Below are 24,445 nucleotides of genomic sequence, written 5' to 3' on the forward strand. Positions count from 1 at the left end.
GCAGATCTACATATATATAATTAAAATGATAAATGGAAGGAGAAATTATACCTTTGCGTGCGTGAGATCTGAGACGAGAATTGGGAATCGGGATTTTAAGATGAAGGAAAAAAAAAAACGGAGCGAGAGAGAAATTTTATTACGTTTGTTGGCTCGTTACTGTTTGAAAGGCAACCTTTTGCTTGTTGCTTATTACTGTCAGAAAACTTACAAATCTCGCAAATGGAGAAGAAGATGAAGAACACTTTTGACGGAAGAGGTGAGATCGATAAAACTTTGTAACAAAATTGCCCTTTGAAGTTGCGTGAACTAACACGTGCCTATTTCTGACGCCATTTGGCCATCAGTATGTTTTAGAATAAATGCCAGAATTAAATTATGTAAATTTCTGTATTTTTGTGACGATAATTATCAATTTCTGACGCCAAAATGCCGTCACAAAATTTCTGACACCAATATGGCATCACAATTAGAAAATGCCCAGTGTCACAAATATGCTGTTATGGTGTAGTGTATGCTTTACACACTACTCACGTCAAATCTAAATTAGATAATGACCAACCAAGTTATATAATATCCGACAACGTTTTATTATTATATTTGTCCATATAGTCCAATATGTGAAAAACTAGAAAAGTCAACATTCACAGTCAACGGTCAAAGTCAACGGCCAAATCAACACAAAGCCAAAGTCAACACATCATGGTCAAAGTCAACACATCATGGTCAAAATCAAAGTCAACCCATCATGGTCAAAGTCAACACATCATGGTCAAAGCCAAAGTCAACCCATCATGGTCAAAGTCAAAGTCAACACATCATGGTCAAAGTCAACACATCATGGTCAAAGTCAACACATCATGGTCAACGTCAAAATCAACACGTCATGGTCGAAGTCAAAACCGTCATTGTCAAAGTCAAACCGCCGTTTCCGGGTGTTCGACAAAGTTCGGTCATAGTCATGGTTCATGGCTAAGGTCAAAGGTGCATGGCTCATGGGCTCATGACCAAAGGTAATGGTTCGGACCCAACAGGCGGAGCCCAAACCTTAGAACCCGGAAGTCTAAACAGTGAAAGACCCATGTAGATCTATTTTAAGTCCAATGGACTGGTCCATGCAATATTAGAAACGGGCCCAAAAACAGTTAAGTGGTTCGGTCCAAAATGGCCCAACCACTTAAATTAGATTTCGGCCCACATAAAACTAAAACTGAAATTTCGGCCAACCACCCTTGAAATTTCGGCCAAACAACTTAAAATCAATCGGGCCCAACCAAAACAAAACATTTCGGCCCAAAGCAAAAACTTAAGGTTTTGGCCCAAGGCCCAAAATCGAAATTACTGTTCATCATCTCCTCCACCAACAGCCACCAAAAATCCGCCACCACTAACCTCCACACAACCCTTTCAACCCATCGGTTTTACTCATTTCAACAACCCCTACAACTTTAGTAAATGCGAAAACCGAAAAATCATACAATCAAAAATCATCCTAAATCTAGATCGAAAATCGCGACCGCCATTGATGGAGCTTCGAAGCTTCAATCGGCAGCCCCAACCATCCCCACTACCACCAAACATCATCCCTCAACCCACCATACAAAACACGGTTTAAACAAATGTTAAAACTTAAACCCCAAGTCCGATGAATGGCAAGAACGCCATTAGCTTCTCCCTCCAAGCTTCATCGCCTCACTCGACCTCGACCGTTCAACCACTCATAACACCTTACCACCGCTCAATCTTCCTACCCCCACCACCACAACAATTTAGAGCATTACCAACTCGGTGGCGCCTTCCATTACCGCCGGTCGACGTTTCAAGCTTCCACCGACCTCAAACATCAATCCCGACGCCCCACCCTTTAATCAACCAACAAGATTAAATATCTAACAGGTTCCCAACAAATTCAAACACGATAAACAAAGATCACAAGATAACAAAGGAGAAGGTTCGCCTTCCATTAACGCTCCTCGCGTTGACAGTTCTAATAAATATAGCCACCCCGCCCATAGTATTATAGTTCGAGTTCAAAACGCAAAATCCAGCGGTTATCGGTTTAATGGTTTAATTACAAACCAAATTCAATAAAGTTTCATAAAGCAGATGGCACGAAGTCCAATACAACGGATAATGAATAGTATAAAAACGAAACAATATACGCCGATGTGTGTAAACTACAAATCCGGTGAAATAGCAAAATAGCTACTCACCATTGTCGAGCGAGCTCCTCCGAATTCCTCGAAGTCCGAGCCAGCCGCGGCTCCACCCTCCAGAAATTCAGCTTTCATCTCTGCCTCCATTTTTAATATTTTTATTATCTTCTGAACCCTATTTTCTAGAAAAAGTGTTTATATACTTGGGTCCGAAACCCAAGCCCAACACATACTCGGGCCCAAAACCAGGCCCACGTATCCCGAGTCCAATCCGACGAATTTTGAAAATAATTAATTAAATTAATTAATAAATAGAAAAATACGTATTTAAAAATACGGGCGTTACAAGTGAGATCAGTCATAACATAACTTCTGTCCGAACCCAAATCGAGCTTAGCACACAGGCTTCTATTGTTTGGAGGCCTTGGAGGACATCCTCGGCACATCGGCGAACGACCAGAGATATGCATTGTTCATTTCTCATAGGAGGATGGTATTCACTTGTAGGAGTGATATGGAGTGGTATTTAGGGGATAGATGTTACGCATGACTCACACCATACTTTGGTATCCCTCCTGATCCGCCTACCCATGTATCAGAGGCTAAGGACATGACCTTAGAGCAAGTCATCGAGAGTAACGTGCATTGGACTTGGCTACAGGCTTCTGACCTAGTTACATTGTAGACTTATGAGCAGTACTACCGTTACTGGTTTAGGGTGTCTATTGGTCATTTGCTCCCAGCCGTAGGTCGTACAGGCAACATTCATATAGTTAGCAATTTGGGTGTCAGACGTGAATTCCAGATTGGCCAGCCGTCACAGCCGACGTTTCAGCCTGGACTTGTGCACACATTTGTTCCAGCGCCAGATCCCCCTTAGTTAGAGTGGCCTTGGGTTTTCAGTTTGAGCGATCCGAGTGGCCAGACGATTTACCAGCCCATTTCTTCTATTGATGCCACTCGCGTCGTACAGTTAGAGCCTGACCTTGGACATCTATCTCTGGTAATTATTTTTATTGGTTTTGTTTTATTATTTTGGTTTATTATGAAAATGTCATAAATTATTAATGAATAATTATTTCAGGATGACCTACGCATGAGATATGAGACAAGCATTCGTGTAAATGATGGCTTGCGCTCCTCGGTATTCGCCTACAGTGTTGAGAGAGAGAGACTTCTTTCCCAGGCTCATGTGGATTATGACGATTTGCAACGCCAGATTGATGAGTTTACGTGGCTCGATTGATCGCAGACAAGGGTGAGTTCATCACAAAGATGGACAGACGGAGAGTTCAAAGACAAGGACGGTCGAGGAGGAGTTCACAGCAGAGGAGGCGTATGTAGGATAGTCTAGGAGGTTGTTGTGTAACGATTATTATTATGTTGTGTGATTTAGAATTGTTCATTTGATCATTTTGATATGTTGTGTGATTATTATTATGTTGTGTGATATGTTGTGTGGTTATTATTATGTTGTGTGATTTAGAATTTACTTCATTTGATTTAGCAAATGAATTACAATTTTTATTAATAGAACGACAACTAATACATGATTGCAAACACATAAAATAAAAATAAATAAATAAAAGATAACTAATACATGATTACAACAATCAATGTCGGTCACCCCTAATGCTCCATAGATGCTCGACAAGGTCGCTTTTAAGTCTATCATGCATAGTCTTTTTGATTGAACTCGTAGAGTCCCTTCAATGTAGTGTTCGAGTAGGTGGGATCTGTGGTTGCCCTTCTGGATCAGGAATGTACCTCCTCATTTCATAATTTTTATTCTTAGCTCCGATTACCATATTGTGCAATATGATACATGCTCTCATAACAGTATCCATTGTCTCCACATGCCATAATTTGCAAGCTTTTGCCAAAATACCAAATTTAGCTTGCAAAACCCCAAAAGCTCTTTCAATATCTTTTCTTGCGCTTCTTGCATCGTTCGCTAACCACTTCGCCTTAAGAGCATTAGGGTTTGAAATTGTTTGTATAAATGCCGCGATAGTCGATAGATACCATCGCCTAAATAATAACCCATATTATAGCTATGCCGATTTACATCAAAAGAAACAGTGGAGAAGTATCATTGATCACGTGCTCAAATACCGGGCGAAGTTGTCCAACACGTTGATGTCATTGTGTGACCCCGGCATCCCAAAGAAAGAATGTCATATCCATTGTGTCTTCGGTTGCAAATGCCGAGAATAACAGATGGTTTTCCGAATCGACCAACCGTAAGCACCTTGCCATCGGTTGGACAATTATGTCATTCCTAATGCATACAATCAATGCTTCCCAACATACCCGCCATCCACGTGTGGCGTAATGTGCAAGCAAGCCGCTCAGATATCTGCAATATTTGGCCTTCGCAAGTAGATCGAACCGCATAATTTGATAATTGCATCACGTAAAATGCCTCAACGCCTGGTTTCCACTTTGCTTGGAAATGTATAATTGATCAACAAGTTGATCAGACACCGTGCCATAACCAAGAATACGCAAAGCTGCAGCCACCTTGACCAGAGGATCTATACCAGGTTTACCAGCATTGTTAACTTTAGGCTGAAAAAACTTAAAATGAGTCTGAATATCGTTGAAGATGTGAAGAAATAAAGATTTTTTCATACGAAAGCGCCGTTTGAAATCCTCTTTCGGAAAGACAGGACGATCGACGAAGTAGTTGTTCTTCAAGATTTCCAAAGTCAGAGCATATTTTCTATGTTTAATTTTTCGACCCTTCTTTGAACCACCATGTAGTGCCTTCGAGCATGTACTTGTGCTTTTGTGTAAATACAGACCAAAGTGTGTTTCATAAGGGGCATGGCGTTAACAAATTCTTCATCAAGACTATCTCCCGAGTCTTCCGCTGGAGGAGATGAAGAAGAAGACGACGATCAAGATGAAGATAAAGATGAAGACTGAAGCGGAAATATCTCATATACTTCATGATCCATTTTTTCGCAATGTGTGTGTTGTTTGTTAATGATTGATGTGAAATGGTTGAGTTGTTTGATACAAATGTTTGAGTTGAGTGTGTGTAAACTGAAGAAGAAGATGAGTGTAGATATAGAAGGTAGAAATCAGGCCGTTTTTTTTCCGTTGGAGCACGCGACATTAGGAGTGGCGCGCGGTAGTAGCGCGCGCCAGTGGTAATGGCGCGCATTTGTTGTGGTCAAAGTCAAAAAAGTGGCGCGACATTACTATTGTCGCTCCGCATCCGCATCCAAATTGCCAAATTTGCGAACAAGCAGGTGATGCGACCACCTAGAGTTGAAATTTCGGGAAATTCCAACGCATTTCTTCAAATTTGAAGAATGCGACCACGGATACGTCGACATAGAGATGCTCTAAGCCTTGACATATCCATACTAGAACTCCTCCTCTTGAATCTGTATATTGAATAATGTGTGCCATACCTAAATGAAAGTACATACTGTCATCAACCGAGTACATTATTACTAATTTAAGTTTGAAACAATATAATTGACATCCGTGGGGCTAGAACCAGCCAAGACTTGGAGGTAACGATATACGTAGGACGCTATTTATAACCTTGATGGAATCCACACCATCAATCAATGAAAAAGAAAAGGAACAAAGAAGGATTAGATTCTTTTTTTTATAATGAAAAAGATTATATTAGATATTCTTAACACTAATAACCATGGACGAGTTGTTATGCTTTTCCATTGAACCCATTCTATGGTCGTTATAAGGGTCTTCCACTTGAAGGATTTAACTTTTGTAACTACTGATTACATTGCCGACAACTCCTCGCAATTCAAGTCATCCACACCAAAAGTCGTTATTAGGCTTTAATTTATTTAGTTCTTCATTAGAGAATGAAAGGTGGAGCTGAAGGGAAGAATTTGGAAAATTTTCAAATTTGGAGAAGCTAGAGTACATTTTTTTCTTTTTCTTCTTCCTTGGTATTCCTATATTTCCGGAGCTTTATTTGGTATTTTCATTTCTTTCTTCCTAGATTTAATGTTACAAAAAAAAAACGTTATCTACTACATGTAATTACCTAAATAAATTTGACGATTTTCCAATTTAATCGCAAAAAATCTATTTAGACTCCCTTAATAACTCTCTAGGGACTCCATATCTTATTAGGTGGCATCTAAATTATATTTCTTTTTCTAAAAATGAAAAAAAAAATAGAAAAAAATAAATAAGTAATAACTTACCCAATTAAATAGCTAAAACCCAATATAGTAACAAATAAATAACAAAAAATTTACTTATATTTCCACAAGCAAGAAAAGAAAGAAAGAAAATACCAACACCTAAAAACATTCAACTTCTTCATTATCCTCTCTCTCTTTCTTGTTACAAAGTTATGTTTTTTATCACGTTAGTTATATTAATTTTGAATAGAGAAAAAATATGTATGTTCTCTATCATCTATTGACTTGAACAAATGTTTGAAGAAAGATGAACTAGACATGGAAAATAAATGGTCTAAATATGAAAATGGTGTGACTGAAGATGAAGATGTAGTAGAAAAGAAAATTAATGAAACTTGATTCAATTTTTTTTTGCCATAAGATTTTTTTATTTCTTTTTATTTTGTTTGTGGAAATATTAGTAAGTTTGTTGATTTACTTGTTACTATTTATGATTTTAGTTATTTAATTAGGTAAGTTATTTGTTATTATTTTATTTCTATGTTTGTACGAAATGGGATTTGGATGTCTCATAGAAATATTTTATTTTATTTCTATGTTTGTACGAAATGGAGTCCTAAGGGAGTTATAGAGAGAGAGTCTGAGTAGAATCGCTCTTTAATCTTAACATTTGTCAAATTTTAACTTATTTAGTTGAAGAGTTAAAAGCAAAATTGAATACCTAATATGGTCGAGCTTAAAAAGGAATATAAAGAAAGGGAAATGTTTACGAGTTGAGTTTGGATTAAGAGAGGTTAACCGCACAAGGTAACTTGTGTGGGTGCACTCAATCACATTAGATCTTCTTTGGGATTGAGATTATATAACACCCTCATTAACACTATTTTCTTCCTTTGTCACCGAAAATATAACAATCAAAACCAAACAAATCCTTGTGCAGGTACCCTCTCTGAATCCGGACTCTTTACGTGTTTAGATGCTATATATTGTAGGAAATTCTTAAGGTTACTCATTAATTTTTATACCATTTGTCATTATATTATGCCACATGAGAGTCATTATACCACATGAGAGAATTGTCCACCACTTTAGGTCTTGTGCTTATACTTAGAATATGAGCAACCATGCACTTGAGGTACGGTGGCAAGAAGTCATTCATTTTCAGTTCATCCCAGGTTTTTCCATCCTCCAACATATCTGAGACCATCAAGCTAGTTTTCTAAACCATGTGGCATATCAATATAATCTTTGGGGATTATTGGTTTGCCATTGATTTGTAACCAATGATCTTTAAAGACAAGCCCCATGTCCAATTCTCCATATCAAACCTTTTTTAAAAGCATCGTATTAATCATTAACCTCCTTCTAAAAAAAATGAGACATTCGAGATAGGTTTTGGATGTTTGATTTCCAAGCCACTTTCCACCATAAATGGCCTTAAGCGTTCTTGCCCCATAAAGAGTCCTTATCAGTTGTAACTCTCCAACAGGAGTGGTTATACAGAAAGCAGGCTAACCTTATGGCAATGCCTCAGGTGAAAATATCCAATAATGGCTTTTATCTTGGCATGCACATCTAAAGGAACCATTTTAAGACATAAAATTTTGATGTGGTATCCCCAGTTGGCTAAACTAAATAAAATAATTTAACAGATAAGAAAATAAACAAAAAAAAATATCAATGGACCTGGCTTTTTCTATATTCTTCATTTCTCTTCATTCTTCTCTGTAAATTCATTACTTTCAAATTCTAATACAACTATTATTCTATTTCTACTACAAAGGTGAAAACAATAACTTTAACAAAACCCAAAATTTGAAACACTTCTTATATAACGAAGCCTTATAACTCCAATTCCCAATCCCAAATTCAACTTTAGCAAAAATCCATAAATTTTCTCTCTCTTGAGAATGTGAAGTAGTGAACTTGTGATTGTACAAATTTGTAATTTTTGTTTGAATTATTTGTTCATTTTGATGTTCGAACTTTAGTAACAATGAGATGAGTAGTGTTTAATTAAATAGCTTATGTCTATTCTTGCATCAATAAAGCAAAAGATATAAATTCAACAACATCTTTATCTTTATGTTGTGAATATAGTTTAAGGTCTAAAAGAACTTACAACCTTGGATGAATAGAAGGAAGAGGAAATTTAATTTGGGGAACAGTAGAGAATTATGAAATGTAAAGGAAGAAGAGAAAAATTATTTGAGGCACTATCATACTTTCTTTTCACCTTTTTACATTTTTTATTTATTTTAGGACACTCATTATTTTATTTACATGTGCCAATTGGGGGATCCACCACATCATCATTTTCTGTTTTTGAAAAGGTTTCTCGAGATGTGCATACTAGAAATGAGGCGTTGAATTTTTTTCACTGGAAGCATTGCCATCAGGCTAACCTTTTTGTATAAACACTCCTCCAACAATTCTTTGTCAAGAGTGTTACATTCATATGATTGGCTTTTCTGAAGCTAAGGCCACCAAAGGGTTTGGATTTGCAGAGTTTGTCCCATTCAAGGATATGGACACACTTAGATTCATTAGTACCCTACCACCAACAGCTTGCACATGCCTTGTCTATTTCACATATATTAACAGTTAAAACATAAGTGGACATGGCATAGATAGGTGTTGCTTGTGCCACATATTGTATCAACACATACAGTCATATCGCATTGAGCCATAATGTTTGCTCTCATGGAATTTGTCCACAAGATAGTATTTATTTTTCTTTTTTGAAATTACTACAAAACTCCAAGATACTTATCTTGCTTATGAAATTTCCTAATATTCCAAAATCGTCTAAAGACATTTTATTGTTCGACGTTAATAATTTTGCTGGAAAAAATAATGGGTTTGTCAAAGTTTATATTTTGGCCTGAAACCACACAATAATCATCTACAATCTTCTTCAAGTGACCTGATTCTCCTAAAGAAGCCTTAGTAAAAATAATTAGATCGTCAACATAAAAGAGATGGGTAATTGCAGGAGCATTCCTCCTTACTTTAATACCATGGATGTCGCCACTCCCTTCAGCTTTACCAATCATTCTAAAAAAGATTTCAAAAACAATAATGAATAGATATGGCGATAGAGAATCTCCGTGTCTCAACCCTCTTTCATGAAAAATATGATCAAGAGTAGCACCATTAAAAATGACTCTAGAAAACACAGAAGACAAACACTTATTTATTAAATAAATTCATTTAATTTTCTACTAAAACCTAGTTTTTCAAATATAGCACACAAAAACTCATTCCACTCTATCATAGGCCTTGCCCATATCAATTTTCAGTAGGGTTGGTCATCAAGCCGAGTAGCTCATGAGTAACTTGCACTTGACTTGTTCTGGGCTCGACTCGAACTCGCTCATTCAATAATATGAGTCAAGATTTTGAGCACATTTTAACTCGAACTCGAGACAGTAGCTCGCATTTTACATAGATCTGTTAACACTTACTTGGGATAATTATTTATGTTAGTGTGTTGAGTTTTAGTTACTCAACACATATTGATTGTATCTATATTGTATACAGGTGAAATAGTTGTTAGATATTGGTTATTGTGGTATTAGTAGATTGTAGTTGCATTTTAGCTAGTATTTTTATTAGATGGGTTTAACAAGTTATTTTGGTCTTGATGAGGTAAAACTTTGTGTCTACTTATTATTTGTGCTCACGTACTTATCTTGACCTTGTGGTAGAAGTTGAGCCTATACGTAGTACAAGTTGAATCAAATTGAAGCCTATGATCAAATTTGAATTTGTAGCCCAAAAGAATAGGAATCTAAACTCATTAAGCTACTTGAATACTCAATCGATGAGTCGAGCTTGAGCATGAAATAAAGCTCGAACAAAATTTGAACTCGACTCGAGAGACACATGAGCCAAACTTGAGCATTCTAATACTTAACTCGAATAGCTCGATGACTAGCCCTAATTTTCAAAGCCATCCAATCTTGATTATGCTTGTACATCCTCTTCATGGAACACCTCACTTGCTAATAAACCAACATTATCCTCATTGTTTCTCCCTTTTATAAATATAAAAGTACCTTAACAAGGATAAATAATTTTTTAGCTTGTTTGCCAAAATTTTTGAAATAATTCTATAAATTCCCTATATTGCGACCGAGATTTGTCAATATATCAAAAATTATAGACGATACATTCATTCAAACCATCCTTCAAGATTTCGGAATCTCCGAATTCCGACAAATCCAAAAACCGGAATTCCGGCCCTTATTCTGTTATATTCTGAGTACATTATGAAATTTAGGTTTTTTCGACTCTTTATCCGGAATTCTAAAATTTTCAAAAACCAAAAATATTCAACGAAATTCCAAAAATTTTGTCGAAATCACGAACTATGATTCAAACATCATGTGTTTCTCAATAGGTTATATATATAAAAAAAATGCGTATATCAATCGAAAAATAAGAGGTTCAATCCATTCCCCAATCTTTTGGCCATGCCTAGTGTTCATGATTTCGAAGGGAATCTCAGAATTCCGCCGGATATTCCGCTTTTTGAAAAAAATAACGAAACGGTATCGAAATAATTAGATTTCAAAATCTTGTCGAAATATACGGGATTTCGCCCGGAATTCCGGTTTTTGGGAAAAAAACGAAATTCCGACGAATTCGAAATCTTCAACTATGGCCTTACCACAATCCCAGATTTTTTTTTTTGGCTGCGCCTAGTGGGCGTCTCAAAAGTCAAACACTCTATTGCAATCCACGTAATACTGGGTCCACTAGTGTGTAAAAATGAAGCAGACAAAGACGCGTGTCTAAGATACTATATCAATCTTTCTATAGATTCGTTCTTAAAAAGTAAAAACTAAATCAATGATGACGCATCAAAAACGTCATCAACTTCTTATAATCAAGCATCACACAAACACTCAACTGGAAGAAAAAAAAAAAAAAAAAAACCTTCCATTTTTCTTCTCTATCAAAATCTAATGCAGAGATTTGAATCTTAGCCATGACAGTGTGTTTCATTAGATTTACTTTCGTACAAAAAGATAGATTTAAAGTGAAGTAAACTGACTTTATAGTTAAATGGAACAGGAAGAGTTTTAGTCGTTGTGTTTTTTTTTTTTGTTATACTCTTTTTAAGGGCTAAAGGAGTTGGAGTTAAAGATGATAGGTACAGGGATAAATTTGGTGATGACAGTAATAGGATTTGCAGTGAGTACAATGTTTATTGTATTTGTTTGTACTAGATTGATATGTGCTAGAATTCAAATGAATGCTTCTAGACGCTCTTTTCCAACTGCTTCAACTTCTAATCTTGATCTTGTAAGTTCTGTCTCTCTCTCTCTTTCTCCTACTTTCACCATTTGAAATATGTTTAATTGTTTGTTATATCAGCTACATTTCTATTGTTATTGAAAGTACGGTTCGAGTTGTATTATGAGTAAATGTTATTTTACTGTATTTGATATTGAGACGTGATGTTAATATAAATCTATATATGAGATACAAGATTACTTATCATAGGTTTTAATAATGAAATGCCATGATTATGGAAGGTTAGCATTCCTTCAAGCTACATTAGAATGGGTGCGTCCTCGGGTTCGGTTTAGAGACCTAGGCTATCTTGATAAAATCATAGGTTGACAACGTCGATCAATCTAGATCGATACTCTTTCCATTCCTTCTCTAGACTCGTCGTAGGAGCGCTGTTCATGAATTGATCAAGAAGAATCTATGCAACATTCGTTTTGCAGCGGCAGGGAAGATGGATCTTACCTGCATCATGGAAGACTTAGCGGCTTGAAGATGTACCTTGACCTACCCGTCATCACTAGCCTCTACCGGTGATGCAAATTCACTCAAAACTCTGTAGGGGCTTACAAGCATTTGGAATCCATGACATACTTTTAGATTGCATTTTATCTCTTTTTCTTTTCTTTTTTTCAGTAGACACTTCTTTTAATACTTTGACCAAGAATTTACCCCCTCAAAACTCAAAAGTGCAATTTTAACCAAAACACCAATGATCTGCTATGTCAGTTTAAGTTCATCTTTTTGTACCAAGCAGAGACAGAATTACAGTGTAGTTAAAAAGTATTTTCCTATTTTTTTTTTTTTTTTTTTCTAATTCATCTCGTTGTCCGTCTTGCTACTCTGTTCTCAAGATGTAGCACACTGGATTGTTTGGCGAATCTCCATTTTAATATCTTGAATGTGATTTGAAGTTATTAACATGTTTCAAAGCTGAATTCAGAGACTCTATCATTCTCAGTGTTCTTGCATTGATATTTTCTTGTGCACGTTCTTTGAGTTTCTGCATGCTAAATTGGTTAATTTCTATTAAAACAGCTAGAGCGTGGGATTCATGGCCTGGAGCCTGCTGTTTATGCTAAGTTCGATATGAAAAAGTTCAGTGATGAATTTTTCTCTTCTAGTGAAGCGGCTCAGTAAGTATTAATATCATATATGCCCCATTTTTCTTGTTTCCTGTGTACCTACTGCCTAGTTTGTCATCTTCAAAGAGAACGCGTTATAGAAACTCAGAAAGTAAGATGTATTTTCATCAACGTACTGCTTCCAATCTTCCATCTTAAACAATTAGATGAGTTGAACATGCATAATATGACTATGTGGTGTGTTGTGATGTTATCCTCTGTACTTTTTCAAAATAATTGTACTTTACTTTTCCAATATGGCTCCCGATTTTAATTGCTTTAGTGATAATCTTTCTTGAATGGGAGTGTTCACTGTAACGTCATTAGGTCCAAATCCAAATCCAGTTGTCTCTGGATAGGCTCACGTGCTTGGAACCAAATTTACTTATTACTACCCAAAAAAGGAGAAGAAAAGGCCATCGTGGATAGAGGAAAAATTACTTTATAGGTACTTGGGGTGGCACACCCAGGTCCAGTAAGTTTAGCATGCATTAGGGCCAACTTAGAGTTCGCAATTGGAAGGAGAGGCATTGTTATAAAGCTAACCATAGTGAGATCATGAAGGCTATATCAAACCCAAGGCCTTCGTCTCTTCCTTTATAACAGAGGCAATCTTCTTGGATGCGTAAGAGAGTGAGCTCTCTTCTAGAGAAAACATGTTTCTTGCTTTTGCTCAACTGGACACTTCTTCTTTTCTGAAGAGCACACCATTTAGAAGTGGATTCAATTTTGGGTACCATTTTAGGAGCTTTGTCAAAGGGCATTAGGAGGTGTGTAGTTCTCTAGTGCACCCGTCATCTCTCACACTTGTATCCATTTGCATACAAATCAATAAATTATGCTTGCCAAGTATATGCAGATATGTATATTTAGGAATGTTGCGTACAAATAAAAGTGGTCCTTAACTACATATGTATTTGATCATTTATGTATTACAATAAAAAAAGGACTTTCGCTGCGAGACATAAAAATGTATCTCACAGGCATTCGTGAGGCACACGCTTGCTAGGAGTTAGGTTGTTTGGGAGGGGGGGAGCTTGCATACTCTGTTTTCTGTGTGAAATCGGTTGCGAGAGAGAGCCTAGTGGCCTACACAATATGGCCTTGATTGGTCCTGCTGAGGGTTCCTTCTATCGTTCACAGTCGTTCACAATTGTATGCAGTAAGTAAGAAGCAGATCAGTAATTAAGAATGCAACAGTGTGATTGTAGGCAGCAAAGTATACTTTTTTTTAAAGAAAGCAACTAGCTTTGATTGTATAAATAGAAGCTGAATTTTGGTGGAGATGTTCTCCATCCAATAGAAGTATCCTCACACAAAATCAGCTCATTTGAAGATGTACAACCTCGTCAAAAATCATTTAGAATGTTATGGAATTATCCAACGGTCCATATTTTTCAATTTCAATACAAGGTTTGACAAGGTTAAATGTATTCAATTGAGCCGATTTTTTGTGGGGGTGTTCTCCATTATGGGATGTATACGTCCTCCAAAAATCAGCCCTCAATTCATCTTGCAAGTCTACTTTTAGGGGTGGAGTAAATTTGGAGTCACTTAAGGTGGAGTTCATATGACAATACCCACATATATGTTAACCCTATGATTGCATTACTTGTGATTTTGATGTGGAACCTTTTTAGTGTGTATATGCTCCGTTGCATTTAATAACTTACATTCTTGTGTGGTGCAATTACTGGTTGGCATAGTTGGCACTCTACAACTTGTATAAGAAAGTTGAATGACATGAGTTAAAACTCTCCATTCTCCATTTGCATGCGCAACGAAGCTTTAGGTGTCTGTGGAGCATTTGGTGCCAAAAGTCTGAAGCAACTTGTTTGTTGAATTTGTTTATCTTTAATACTTTTTTTTATTCTTTTTTCTTTTCTTTCTTATTGTTTCTGAAGATTCCCGAACTGAGGTTAGAAAAGGGTTGTGACATTGGTAGTGTAGCATTCGCATTCCTCCACTTTCTAAAATGCAAGTGCATGTTTTGCAACTTCATGCATCTACTATCTAGATGTTAGATTTAGTCTGAGTAGTCAGGCACATGAAGATTTGTTATGCCATCACTCGACTGCTGGCTCCGTTCTTGAACAAGGGTGATGACTGATAATGTTGAACTTTGGTGAAATGCCATAAAATGTTGCAATATTTTTGTATACTTCTTCATATATTATGTACTGTGACCCGTAATCCAGAGTAGCAGACAATTTTCCCGTTCGAAAGAGGTCACTTAATGTAGAGCTCTCACTGGGAAAATTAGTTCCATTCTTGCATGTAGATAAAAATTGTTTCTGCTTTCTGGTAATTAAAGCTTCCCTTTCTTAAATGTGTCAGCATTATTATATTTTTTATACGATTTACCTACCTTCTCTAATAAGATTTTAATCCATCTTTTCTCAGTGTCCCAGGCTTATCTGAGTGCTAACATTGGAATGTCTGCACCGGTACATAATTAGTATTTAGCTCCAATATTAGTTAGATTTTAGGTTTTTATGCATACACAAAAGGAAACATCTCATGAATCTGAAATTTTTCTGCTATTTTTTTCCGGTCACTTTCAAATGACATACTTAGAGAAACGTCTATGAACAAGTTATTGCCATTCGAACTTAATCTATTGCAATTTGTATGCTAATGACTTGTTGTGAACATTGATATGGCCTAGCGAGGTCGATGTTGGTTTTGATGTCTTTCTTCTGTCCATTTCTTTGGCTGTAATATTATGATGGTACTTATTTAAATAGGTATCATGGTTTGGCAGGTGTACAGTCTGCCTTGCTGACTACCAAGAAAAGGACGTGCTACGTATTCTGCCTTACTGTGGACACTCTTTCCATGTTGCCTGTATAGACATATGGTTGCAGCAAAATTCGACATGTCCCATATGTCGAATATCGCTGCGTGGTTCCCCAGAGAGAAAACGTATTATGCAACCTATGCTCAGTTCAGCCATTAGATCTTCTCACAGTATGGCTCCTCGCTATTCACATTCATATCGCTTTTCCTACGCTAGCCAAGGGTATTCCTCTAGATCTATTGACAACCGGAGGATGGAACCCATTCAAGAAGATCAGTTTGCTCTGGACCTCAACTCAGCCGAAGCTGGGGGCAACTTCACTTCTTTTCCCGAGGTTAATCGAGCTCTTAAAGACATCGGCTGCGGTGAATCTGATAATAAGCTGGTCGACAGTCCATCCAACCAATAACTACACATTATACGTCTCATGTTGGAACGCCATTTTCTTCGGAGCAATGATGGTTGCTTGAGATGAACATGAGCATGTATTGGAAGCTGTGATCTCCAGCTACGTCAGAGGAAGTTCATTGCTCTGCTCTTGTGGCTTTTGTATATTCTTCAAATTTAGCTGCTTTCTTCGGGTTGCTGTTTCTGGGCATTCTGCAAGTTCAGCTGTAAAACAATGATAGAAATTAATTCAAGCATTTTAGAGGGGTTTATTCTTAGTTATTACCTGTGGATCCCTAGCAAGTAGCAACAATTTCGACTTCTCAGACAAACTCGGGAATAATGTGGTGACTCAGTCTTTAATTAATGTTTTGGTTCGTAATTTTTTGTCTACCGAATTGTGTTTTGCTTTTTCTCTAGTTGCTTGAAGTATTGGTTGCTTTCTTCGCTAAGTTAGATTTTCTCAATGGTTTCTTCCATGGTCAATTATTACATACTACATCTAAGATCTGCGTTTGTTCGATTTTCTCATATCATCTATAGACTTTAAAAAAAGGTATGGTTTCTCTTTGAAGAACAATTTATACTATCTGAGTTGGAAATATGCTTTATTTTGCACAGCCTTGCCTGAGTTCGAAAACGACTCTTAAATTGCATTATTATGGATGTACTATTCTCCATTATTGCTTGTAAACTTGGGTCCATATCCCATAATCTATACAGTGTGAATTATTTTAGAAGATAGTCGAGAGAAGTTGAATGAGGAAGAAGCACATCAAGGGGGTAGTAGTGCAGTACTGGCATGTGATGGTGCCATGGTGGTACCCTTCGGACCAAGGGAATCCATTCATCAAACCTCAATAAGAGAACTGTTAAATTCTCGAAGCACCTGTATACTGCATGTGGTGGGTTCTCTACCCAGTACAAGTGCATCTCTTAGAATTGAAGATAGCAGATTCTGTCTCACAAATAAGGGACTTCTTGGCGCTTACGTCCAACATACACAAACAGAAGGGCCCAACCAAGGGGAATACTAGGCAAGTATACTGTGGAAGCTAGTCACTCAAGTAAAGCATTTAAACTCACCATTAGTCTGTCTTCTCTTCATTTGTGCTGTAGCCATGGGGGACTGGAAGCATGTGGTTTTAGTTAAGTTCAAGGAAGGAGTGGTGGTGGAAGAGATACTGAAAGGAATGGAGAAACTAGTTTCTGAGGTTGATTCTGTCAGGTCCTTTGAATGGTAACATTTCTCATCTACCATATGATTTTGTTTCTCAAGTAACTCCGGAATTTCCATGATTTCTATATATTTATGTACTATTTGTCAGTAATACAATGCATGTGGTAGTGATCGTAAAACGAATTTCATAGTATATTATTGAATTTCCGCACTTCTTGTAATAACAGGGGGCAGGATACCTGTAACGCTGTGATGCTCACACAAGGTTTCACTCATATCTTCTCAATGACATTCTGTAGTTCAGAAGAATTTGCTGCATTTCAAAGTCATCCCAGTCATGTTGCATTCTCCACTTCATTCTCTGCTGCTATTGAGAAAATATTGTTGTTTGATTTCCAAGCTGTTGTGGTCAAGGCTTCCGCAGCATGATAAAAGATCTTGAATTAAGTACTATTATATGTATTTTCTGTTGCATTATCTACTTCTATGCTTGAGCTTGTGCTTATTAAAATGTTTGAAGGCTTTCGTTTTTGTTATGCATCTTAATTCTTCACATAAAATTTTTCATTTTTGGTAACATAGATCAAAGGACTCCAGTACTTACTCCACTAGGGAATAAAGTTAACAGACATTTTAATGTGCTGGGAATTTTTCCTCCAATGGGTCCCCGACCGAGTTGGATTCAATTTAGCATCTTTATCTTAAGAATGCCTTTCACGACTTAAAAAAAGGAAAAAACAGACAAAAAGTAAAATATAGATATGCTAGATAAAATATGGAAAAGTTAATATTCTTGACATGTGAATCCATAGGAACAAAGAATATGAGCGTGTGTTTCTAAATCTCCACCTTAAATTCCTCTTGACCTCTACACTCATTAAATCAATTACAGAATCCAGTTCCTATTTCCCATTGATCAAACAGAATTCAGTAGCACAAGAGACACTTAATAGAAATGAAAATGCAGACACTCAAGAACATCAATCTTCTCTATATTCTCTATTCCTGTCTCTCTGTAGCTCAACCTACTCCTATAAGCTTTTGTGGTGAAGTCGAGATCCAAACACCTTTTTCTCTCCAGAACTCAACTCAATCTTCTCCATTAAGCAGGATACTCATTTGTAAATCACAGAAGCTTTACTTCAGAACCACTCTTGGCCTTTTACAGGTTTCATCCATTGACTACAAAGCTAAAACACTTACTATCTCTCACAGTTATTGTTCTTCTTCACTCCATTTCATATCTCCAAGCCTTCTTTCAGCTGGTTTTCCTTCTCCACCACAGTCCAACTCAGTCCTTTTCTTCAACTGCTCAAGTCAGAAGGCACTCATGTCTCCATTTCTACAGAACTGCACTACTTTCCATGGTTGCAAAGCTTTATCCGAATTTAAAGAGCAGAAACAGAATGAACCATCTACTTGTTGGATGATCAATGATACAGAAAAAGTAGAAACGGATTTTGATCCAAAAGATCTGAATTGCTCTCATTACAAAAGAGTTTATAGAGATTCTGCTTCTTCATTCAGTGAAGGATATAAGTTGGGGACAATAATATCTTTTGATATTCCAGACCACGTACCAAATGTATGTGACGAGTGTAACAAAGCAAAAGGCAACTGTGGCGTTGGTTTGAGGTGCATTTGCCACCCCAAGGACTGCAGTAAGTGATACATCTTTCTTTATTTCCTTTCTTTGGTTTTTTTGGTTAATGTATCTATATACTCATTGCTTAATTGGTTCTATAATGTCTTTGCAGGAGATAAGGTCATCTCTAGAGGAGTATCATTAGAGCCTTTTGGTAATATTTTCCTGTCATTGCTTGCTTGCTTAGTAATGATAATTTCATTAAAAGGGTGTTGATACTTGATGGGGGGTAATACCGGTAAATCAGATTCATTATCAACACAAAATGTAAACAGAGAATTGTCTGTTAAATGGATACTTGTAGAAGTATACTACAAATGTTTGCTTGGAAAAGTATCGTTTTATCTTGCAATTGAAGTTCATTTCGTTCTTGAGAAATTGCTAATGAAAGAGAGGTGTGGATCCTGTCAAGACTTTCAAGTTATGGGGATGAATCATCCATTTTGGGCGTATAAAAAACAAAATTATCAAGCATTACGCATGTGAAAGTAAGTCACTGCCCCCTCAAATTTTTCGAAGGTAAAATTTAAACAAAATAAGTTTGTCTTTGCAATTTATTCTATTTTGGGGTGTTTGGGTTTAAAAATAGCCTCAGAAAAACAGAAGTAGTTGGTTATTCCAAAAGGGAAAGAGAGAGGGGAGGACTGGGCAGGGCCAGGGGAGGATACAGTATTGTCACTCCAAGCAATTAATTGGCCTGATAGCTCAATTTTCTAATTTTTTTGCCCTAAGTCCACTCTAAATTTTAATTTCGAATTTAAAGAAAAAACACGGACTGATGTAAATTTAAATTTTCATATCTAAAATACTATGTAAATTTACATTTTCATATGAACATTTAATTTCATATATGTAGATTGAAATTTTCATATGTAAAAATACTATGTAAATGTAAATTTTTATATAAGTAAAGAAAACTGTGTGATTTTATATTGTCATAAATGTTGGAATTATCCCTCACATGAGGAGAAAAGGAGTTTAGCTTTCGTGGAGAAGCCTGAGCGTGCATGCGTTTAGATTAGTCTTGCTCAAGACGCGACCCGCGCCCATGCCTTGGATGATCTCCAGTGTTTTTAGGGCGGGGCGTGCTTGACTTTGGCCTTGCCCAAGGCGCGCCCGTGCCCGCGCCCATGCCTATTTTCGTCAGGATTTCTATTTTTGCGAAACCAAGAGTTTGCAATATAAGGTTTGAGTTTTTGGCAAAACCAAACACATGCTAAGACACGAAAATACACAACACACAGAGAGGAAACCCAATCTTGAAAGCAATCAAGATTGAGAGATAACATTTACAGAGAAACAACCCTGTAAAGAGAGAGGAGTGATCTAGTAAGGTGAGAGACTGAAAGGAGTGATTGTAATATTCTTTCCTACTTTATAAAAGAATTCGCTCTTGTAGAAGTAGTCACTATTGGCCGAACCACGGTATATCTTTGTGTTGTGGTATGCGTTTTACTTCTTTACATTATTATCTGTTGTTAATAGTTGTTTAGTGAGTTGGGCATGTTAGTTTGGTTGTAGTTGATATTTAGAATTTGTCTGGAGTTGAAATGAGTCCTAGTACAAGTTATCTATGTAATGGGGATCGATTGGTATCAGTATTAAACCCCAACAAGTGGTATCAGAGCCTTGGTTAGAGTAGCCTAGGGTGTTATCAAAATTTTGGTCGGAAAGTGTTTGACAAAACTCCTGAGAGAAGATTTGAGTTTAAATAACTTGTAGAGATGGATCATTCCGTGAACACTTGCATGACGAGTCTGAATAGGAAGAACTATACTATTTGGAAAGCCAAGATGGAAGACTTGCTTTATTGCAAGGACTTGGCACAACTCATTAAGAATGGAGGAGAAAGACCGGAATCACTTGCTGCGGCTAAGTGGAGCAAGCTTGACAGAAAAGCAATTGGGTACATTCGACAGTGGATTGACGACAATGTCTTTCACCATGTATCCCAAGAGACTACAACTTTTGGCTTGTGGAAGAAACTCAAAGACCTCTATGAGAGGAAGTCGGGCGGAAACAAAGTGCTGCTCGTTAAGAAGTTTGCCAACACTAAGTACTAAGAAGGTTCTTCAATGTCTGAGCATCTTAACGAAGTACATAATACCATCAATTAGATGCATTTGATGAAGATTAATTTGGTAGACGAAGTTGAGGCTTTGTTTCTATTAGGCTTTCTACCCAAAAGTTGGGAGACGTTAGCAGTCTCTCTACACAGAGCAACCAAGGATGGAATCGTTTCCATGGAGATGGCTACCGCGTCTTTATTGAATGAGGAGACTAGAAGGAGTTCAAAAAGCAGCTCCTCTCACTCAAAGATCCTTGTCACTGAGAAACGGGGGAGAGGTAGAAGCAGAAAACCATCTTATTCTAGAGGTGATGACAGAAGTAAATCTAGGGGTGAAGCTAGAACTCCTAAGGCAGAGAGGCAATGTTACTATTGTGCCACCAAGGGTCACTTCAGGTATGAGTGCAGAACACTGAAGAGGGATGAAAAGAATAACTGTGTACATGAAGACATGGTGTAGAGGAACGGAAACACAGGCAGAGATAGTACCGCACTAGTCGACAATCTAGTGGGAATTGTGTCAGATTGTGGTGTGTGCTGTCTTAGTACCTCAGGCTAGGATATAGAGTGGGTGATAGATACAGGAACATCCTATCATGTCACACCGCACAAGAGATTCTTCACTACCTACAGCTGTGGTGAATATGATGAAGTGAAAATGGGTAACAGTGGAGTCTCGAAGATTATAGGCATTGGTGATGTTCATGTAGAAACCAATGTTGGCTACACCTTGACACTCAAGGATATAAGACATGTCACTGACATTTGGCTAAGCTTAATTTCGGCTGGGAAGTTAGATGACGATGGCTTTGTAAACTTGTTTGGTAACGGGGTATGGAAACTGAGCAAATGTTCCATTGTAGCAGCTAGAGGGAAGAAAACTTGCTCTCTTTACAAAACACAGGCTAGTTTGTGTAAGGTAGAAGTGAATGCGGCAGAAGAAGAAGCTTCTCGAACCGCGGGCAACAAGAGATCGTGGTCATATGGAAAAAAAAAGGGATGGAAGTTCTTGCTAAGAAAAAAGTCTTGCCAGACATCAAAGGTACACATTTAAATAGATGTACTCACTATTTAGGAGAAAAATGGATGGAAGTTCTTACTAAGCAAAAAGCCTTGCCAGATATCAAAGGTACACATTTAAATAGATGTACTCACTATTTGGTAGGAAAGCAACACAGAGTGTCTTTCCAAAGATTCTCATCTCACAGAAAGGACAATGTCCTTAAACTAATGCACACATACTTATGATGCGTCAAGAAAGGTATGAGCATATAGTATGAAGACTAAGGATGAAGTACTTGACGTGTTTGAGAATTTACATAGCATGGTAGAAAGAGAGACAGGGAAGCTTTTGAAGTGTATTCACTCAGATAATGGGGGTGAGTACATTGGGCCGTTTGAAGAGTATTGCAATAGTCATGGGATTCGTCATGAGCAGACCATTCCCAAGACACCGCAATAGAATGGAATAGCAGAGAGAATGAACTGTACCATTGTAAAGAGGATGAGATGCATGTTATCTCACTCTAAGCTACCTAGAAGCTAATTAATGGGTAGAAGTAATGCGTACAGCCGTGCATGTGATCAACCTATCGCCGTCAAAGCCTATGAATAGTGATTATCCATAAAGAGTATGGTCAAACAGAGATGTTGATTATGGATACTTGAAGGTATTTGGGTGCAGGGCATTTGTGCATATTCCAAAGGATAAGAGATCCAAGTTTGATGACAAAGCCAAGCAGTGCATTTTTCTGGGTTATGGAGATGAAAAGTTTGGTTACAAACTCTATGATCCGATTAACAAGAAGGTAATCCGAAATTGAGATGTTGTGTTCTTGGAAGACCAAACCATAGCAGACTTTGAGGAGGGTGAGAAGCTACATGCTTTCACCAATGATCTTATTGATTCATAACCAAAAGTTCCTACTATGGAACGTGTATAAGGCATTGAGAATGCAGAGAACCATGAGTTTGAAGCTCATGATGAGAATCCTATTGCTCATGATGGGATAGAACCTATTGATATAGAAGATGCATATGAAGTGCATGAACCACCACCTGAGTAAGCAGAAGTGCATCCTCTGGAGGCACCAACAGATGGGGCAAGGATGTCTGACAAAGAGAGACAAGCTTCAACCAAGTATCCACCACATACGTATATTTTTATATCTGATGGTGGAGAATCTATGTACTATCAAGAGGCACTTGAAGATACAAACAAAGAGAAGTGGTTGAAGGTTATGCATGACGAGATGGATTCTTTGCATAAGAATCACTTATGAGTTAGTTGAGAAACCGACATGAAGAAAAGTTCTCAAGAATAAGTAGATTTACAAAGTCAAGCATGAGGAGAACAATCTACACCTAAGGCACAAAGTTCGCCTTGTTGTGAAGGGATTCGGTCAAAGAAAAGGGATTGACTTTGATGAGATTTTCTCTCCTGTAGTGAAGATGACTTCTATCCCGGTGGTATTGGGTATGACCGCAAGTATGAACCTAGAGGTTGAGCAGCTAGATGTTAAGACATCTTTTCTTCATGGAGACCTTGAAGAAGATGTCTACATGGACTAGCCAGAGGGGTTTGAGGTCAAAGGCAAGGAGCACCTAGTATGCAAGCTGATAAAGAGCTTGTATGGGTTGAAGTAGGCACCAAGACAGTGGCACATAAAGTTTGATTCATTTATGGTGAAGCAAGGATACAAGAAGTCTACTTCCGATCATTGTGTATTTGTTCAGAAATTTCTAGACGAGGATTTCATTGTGCTTTTGTTGTATGTGGATGATATGTTGATAGTTGGCCCAAACATCAACAAGATATCCAAGCTGAAGAAAGACTTGAGTAAGTCCTTTGAGATGAAGGATTTGGGTCAAGCAAAGCAGATACTTGGAATGCGGATCACTCGTGACAGAAAGAGTGGGAAGTTATGACTTTCTTAAGAAACCTACATTGAGAAGGTATTGAAGAGATTCAACATGGATCAAGCGAAGCCAGTCAGTTGTCCGTTTGGTGGCCAGTTCTGCATGACCAAAGAGATGTGTCCAAAAAGTGAGCATGAGCAGAGTCAGATGGAAAAGATTCCTTATGTATCCACAGTGGGCAACTTGATGTATGCAATGGTGTGTACAAGACTGGATATTGTTTTCGTCGTTGGTGTTGTAAGCCGATTTCTGTCAAATTCGGGTAAAAAATATTGGGAAGGTGTTAAGTGGATATTGAGATATCTCAAGGGCACTTCCAAATTATATTTGTATTTTGGTGGAAGTAAGTCCTTACTTGGAAGCTACACTGATGCAGACATGGCAGATGATGTTGACTCGATGAAGTCTACCTCTGGTTATTTGGTTATTTTTGCTGGGGGAGCAGTTTTTTGGCAATATAAGTTGCAAAAGTGTGTTGCCCTCTCCACTACAGAAGACGAGTATATTGCAGCCACTGAGTGTTGCAAAGAGATGATATGGATGAAGAGGTTCTTCGACGAACTAGGGCTAAAGCAGAAACAATTTGTAGTTCTATGTGACAGTCAGAGCTCCATCCATTTGAGCAAGAATCTAAGTTTTTATTCTAGATCCAAGCACATACATGTGCGTTATCATTGGATTAGAGAAGTACTCGAAGACAAGCATTTGTGTATCGAGAAGATCCAT

At 37.5% G+C, this 24,445-nt stretch overlaps 3 protein-coding genes across 3 annotated transcripts; all 3 read left to right on the forward strand.

Annotated features, from left to right (window-relative positions):
* The first annotated feature begins 11,151 nt into the window (after nt 1-11,151).
* Nucleotides 11,152-16,289, forward strand: LOC147489030 (RING-H2 finger protein ATL66-like). The gene is made up of 3 exons (XM_086571041.1): nt 11,152-11,608; nt 12,635-12,732; nt 15,485-16,289. The coding sequence occupies exons 1-3, from the start codon at nt 11,450-11,452 to the stop codon at nt 15,927-15,929; spliced, it is 702 nt and encodes a 233-aa protein (XP_086427167.1). The 5' UTR covers nt 11,152-11,449; the 3' UTR covers nt 15,930-16,289.
* Nucleotides 16,290-16,979: 690 nt separating this feature from the next.
* On the forward strand, nt 16,980-17,618 carry LOC147489031 (Stress responsive A/B Barrel Domain-containing protein). Its single transcript, XM_086571042.1, has 2 exons — nt 16,980-17,147; nt 17,315-17,618. Exons 1-2 carry the CDS (start codon nt 17,029-17,031, stop codon nt 17,514-17,516), a joined length of 321 nt encoding a protein of 106 aa, XP_086427168.1. The 5' UTR covers nt 16,980-17,028; the 3' UTR covers nt 17,517-17,618.
* Nucleotides 17,619-17,859: 241 nt separating this feature from the next.
* LOC147489032 (uncharacterized) lies at nt 17,860-18,962 on the forward strand. Its single transcript, XM_086571040.1, has 2 exons — nt 17,860-18,748; nt 18,845-18,962. The coding sequence occupies exons 1-2, from the start codon at nt 18,043-18,045 to the stop codon at nt 18,946-18,948; spliced, it is 810 nt and encodes a 269-aa protein (XP_086427166.1). The 5' UTR covers nt 17,860-18,042; the 3' UTR covers nt 18,949-18,962.
* Nucleotides 18,963-24,445: the final 5,483 nt, after the last annotated feature.

Source organism: Coptis chinensis, chromosome 7, assembly GCF_015680905.1.
Source record: "Coptis chinensis isolate HL-2020 chromosome 7, ASM1568090v1, whole genome shotgun sequence".
Lineage (NCBI taxonomy): Eukaryota > Viridiplantae > Streptophyta > Magnoliopsida > Ranunculales > Ranunculaceae > Coptis > Coptis chinensis.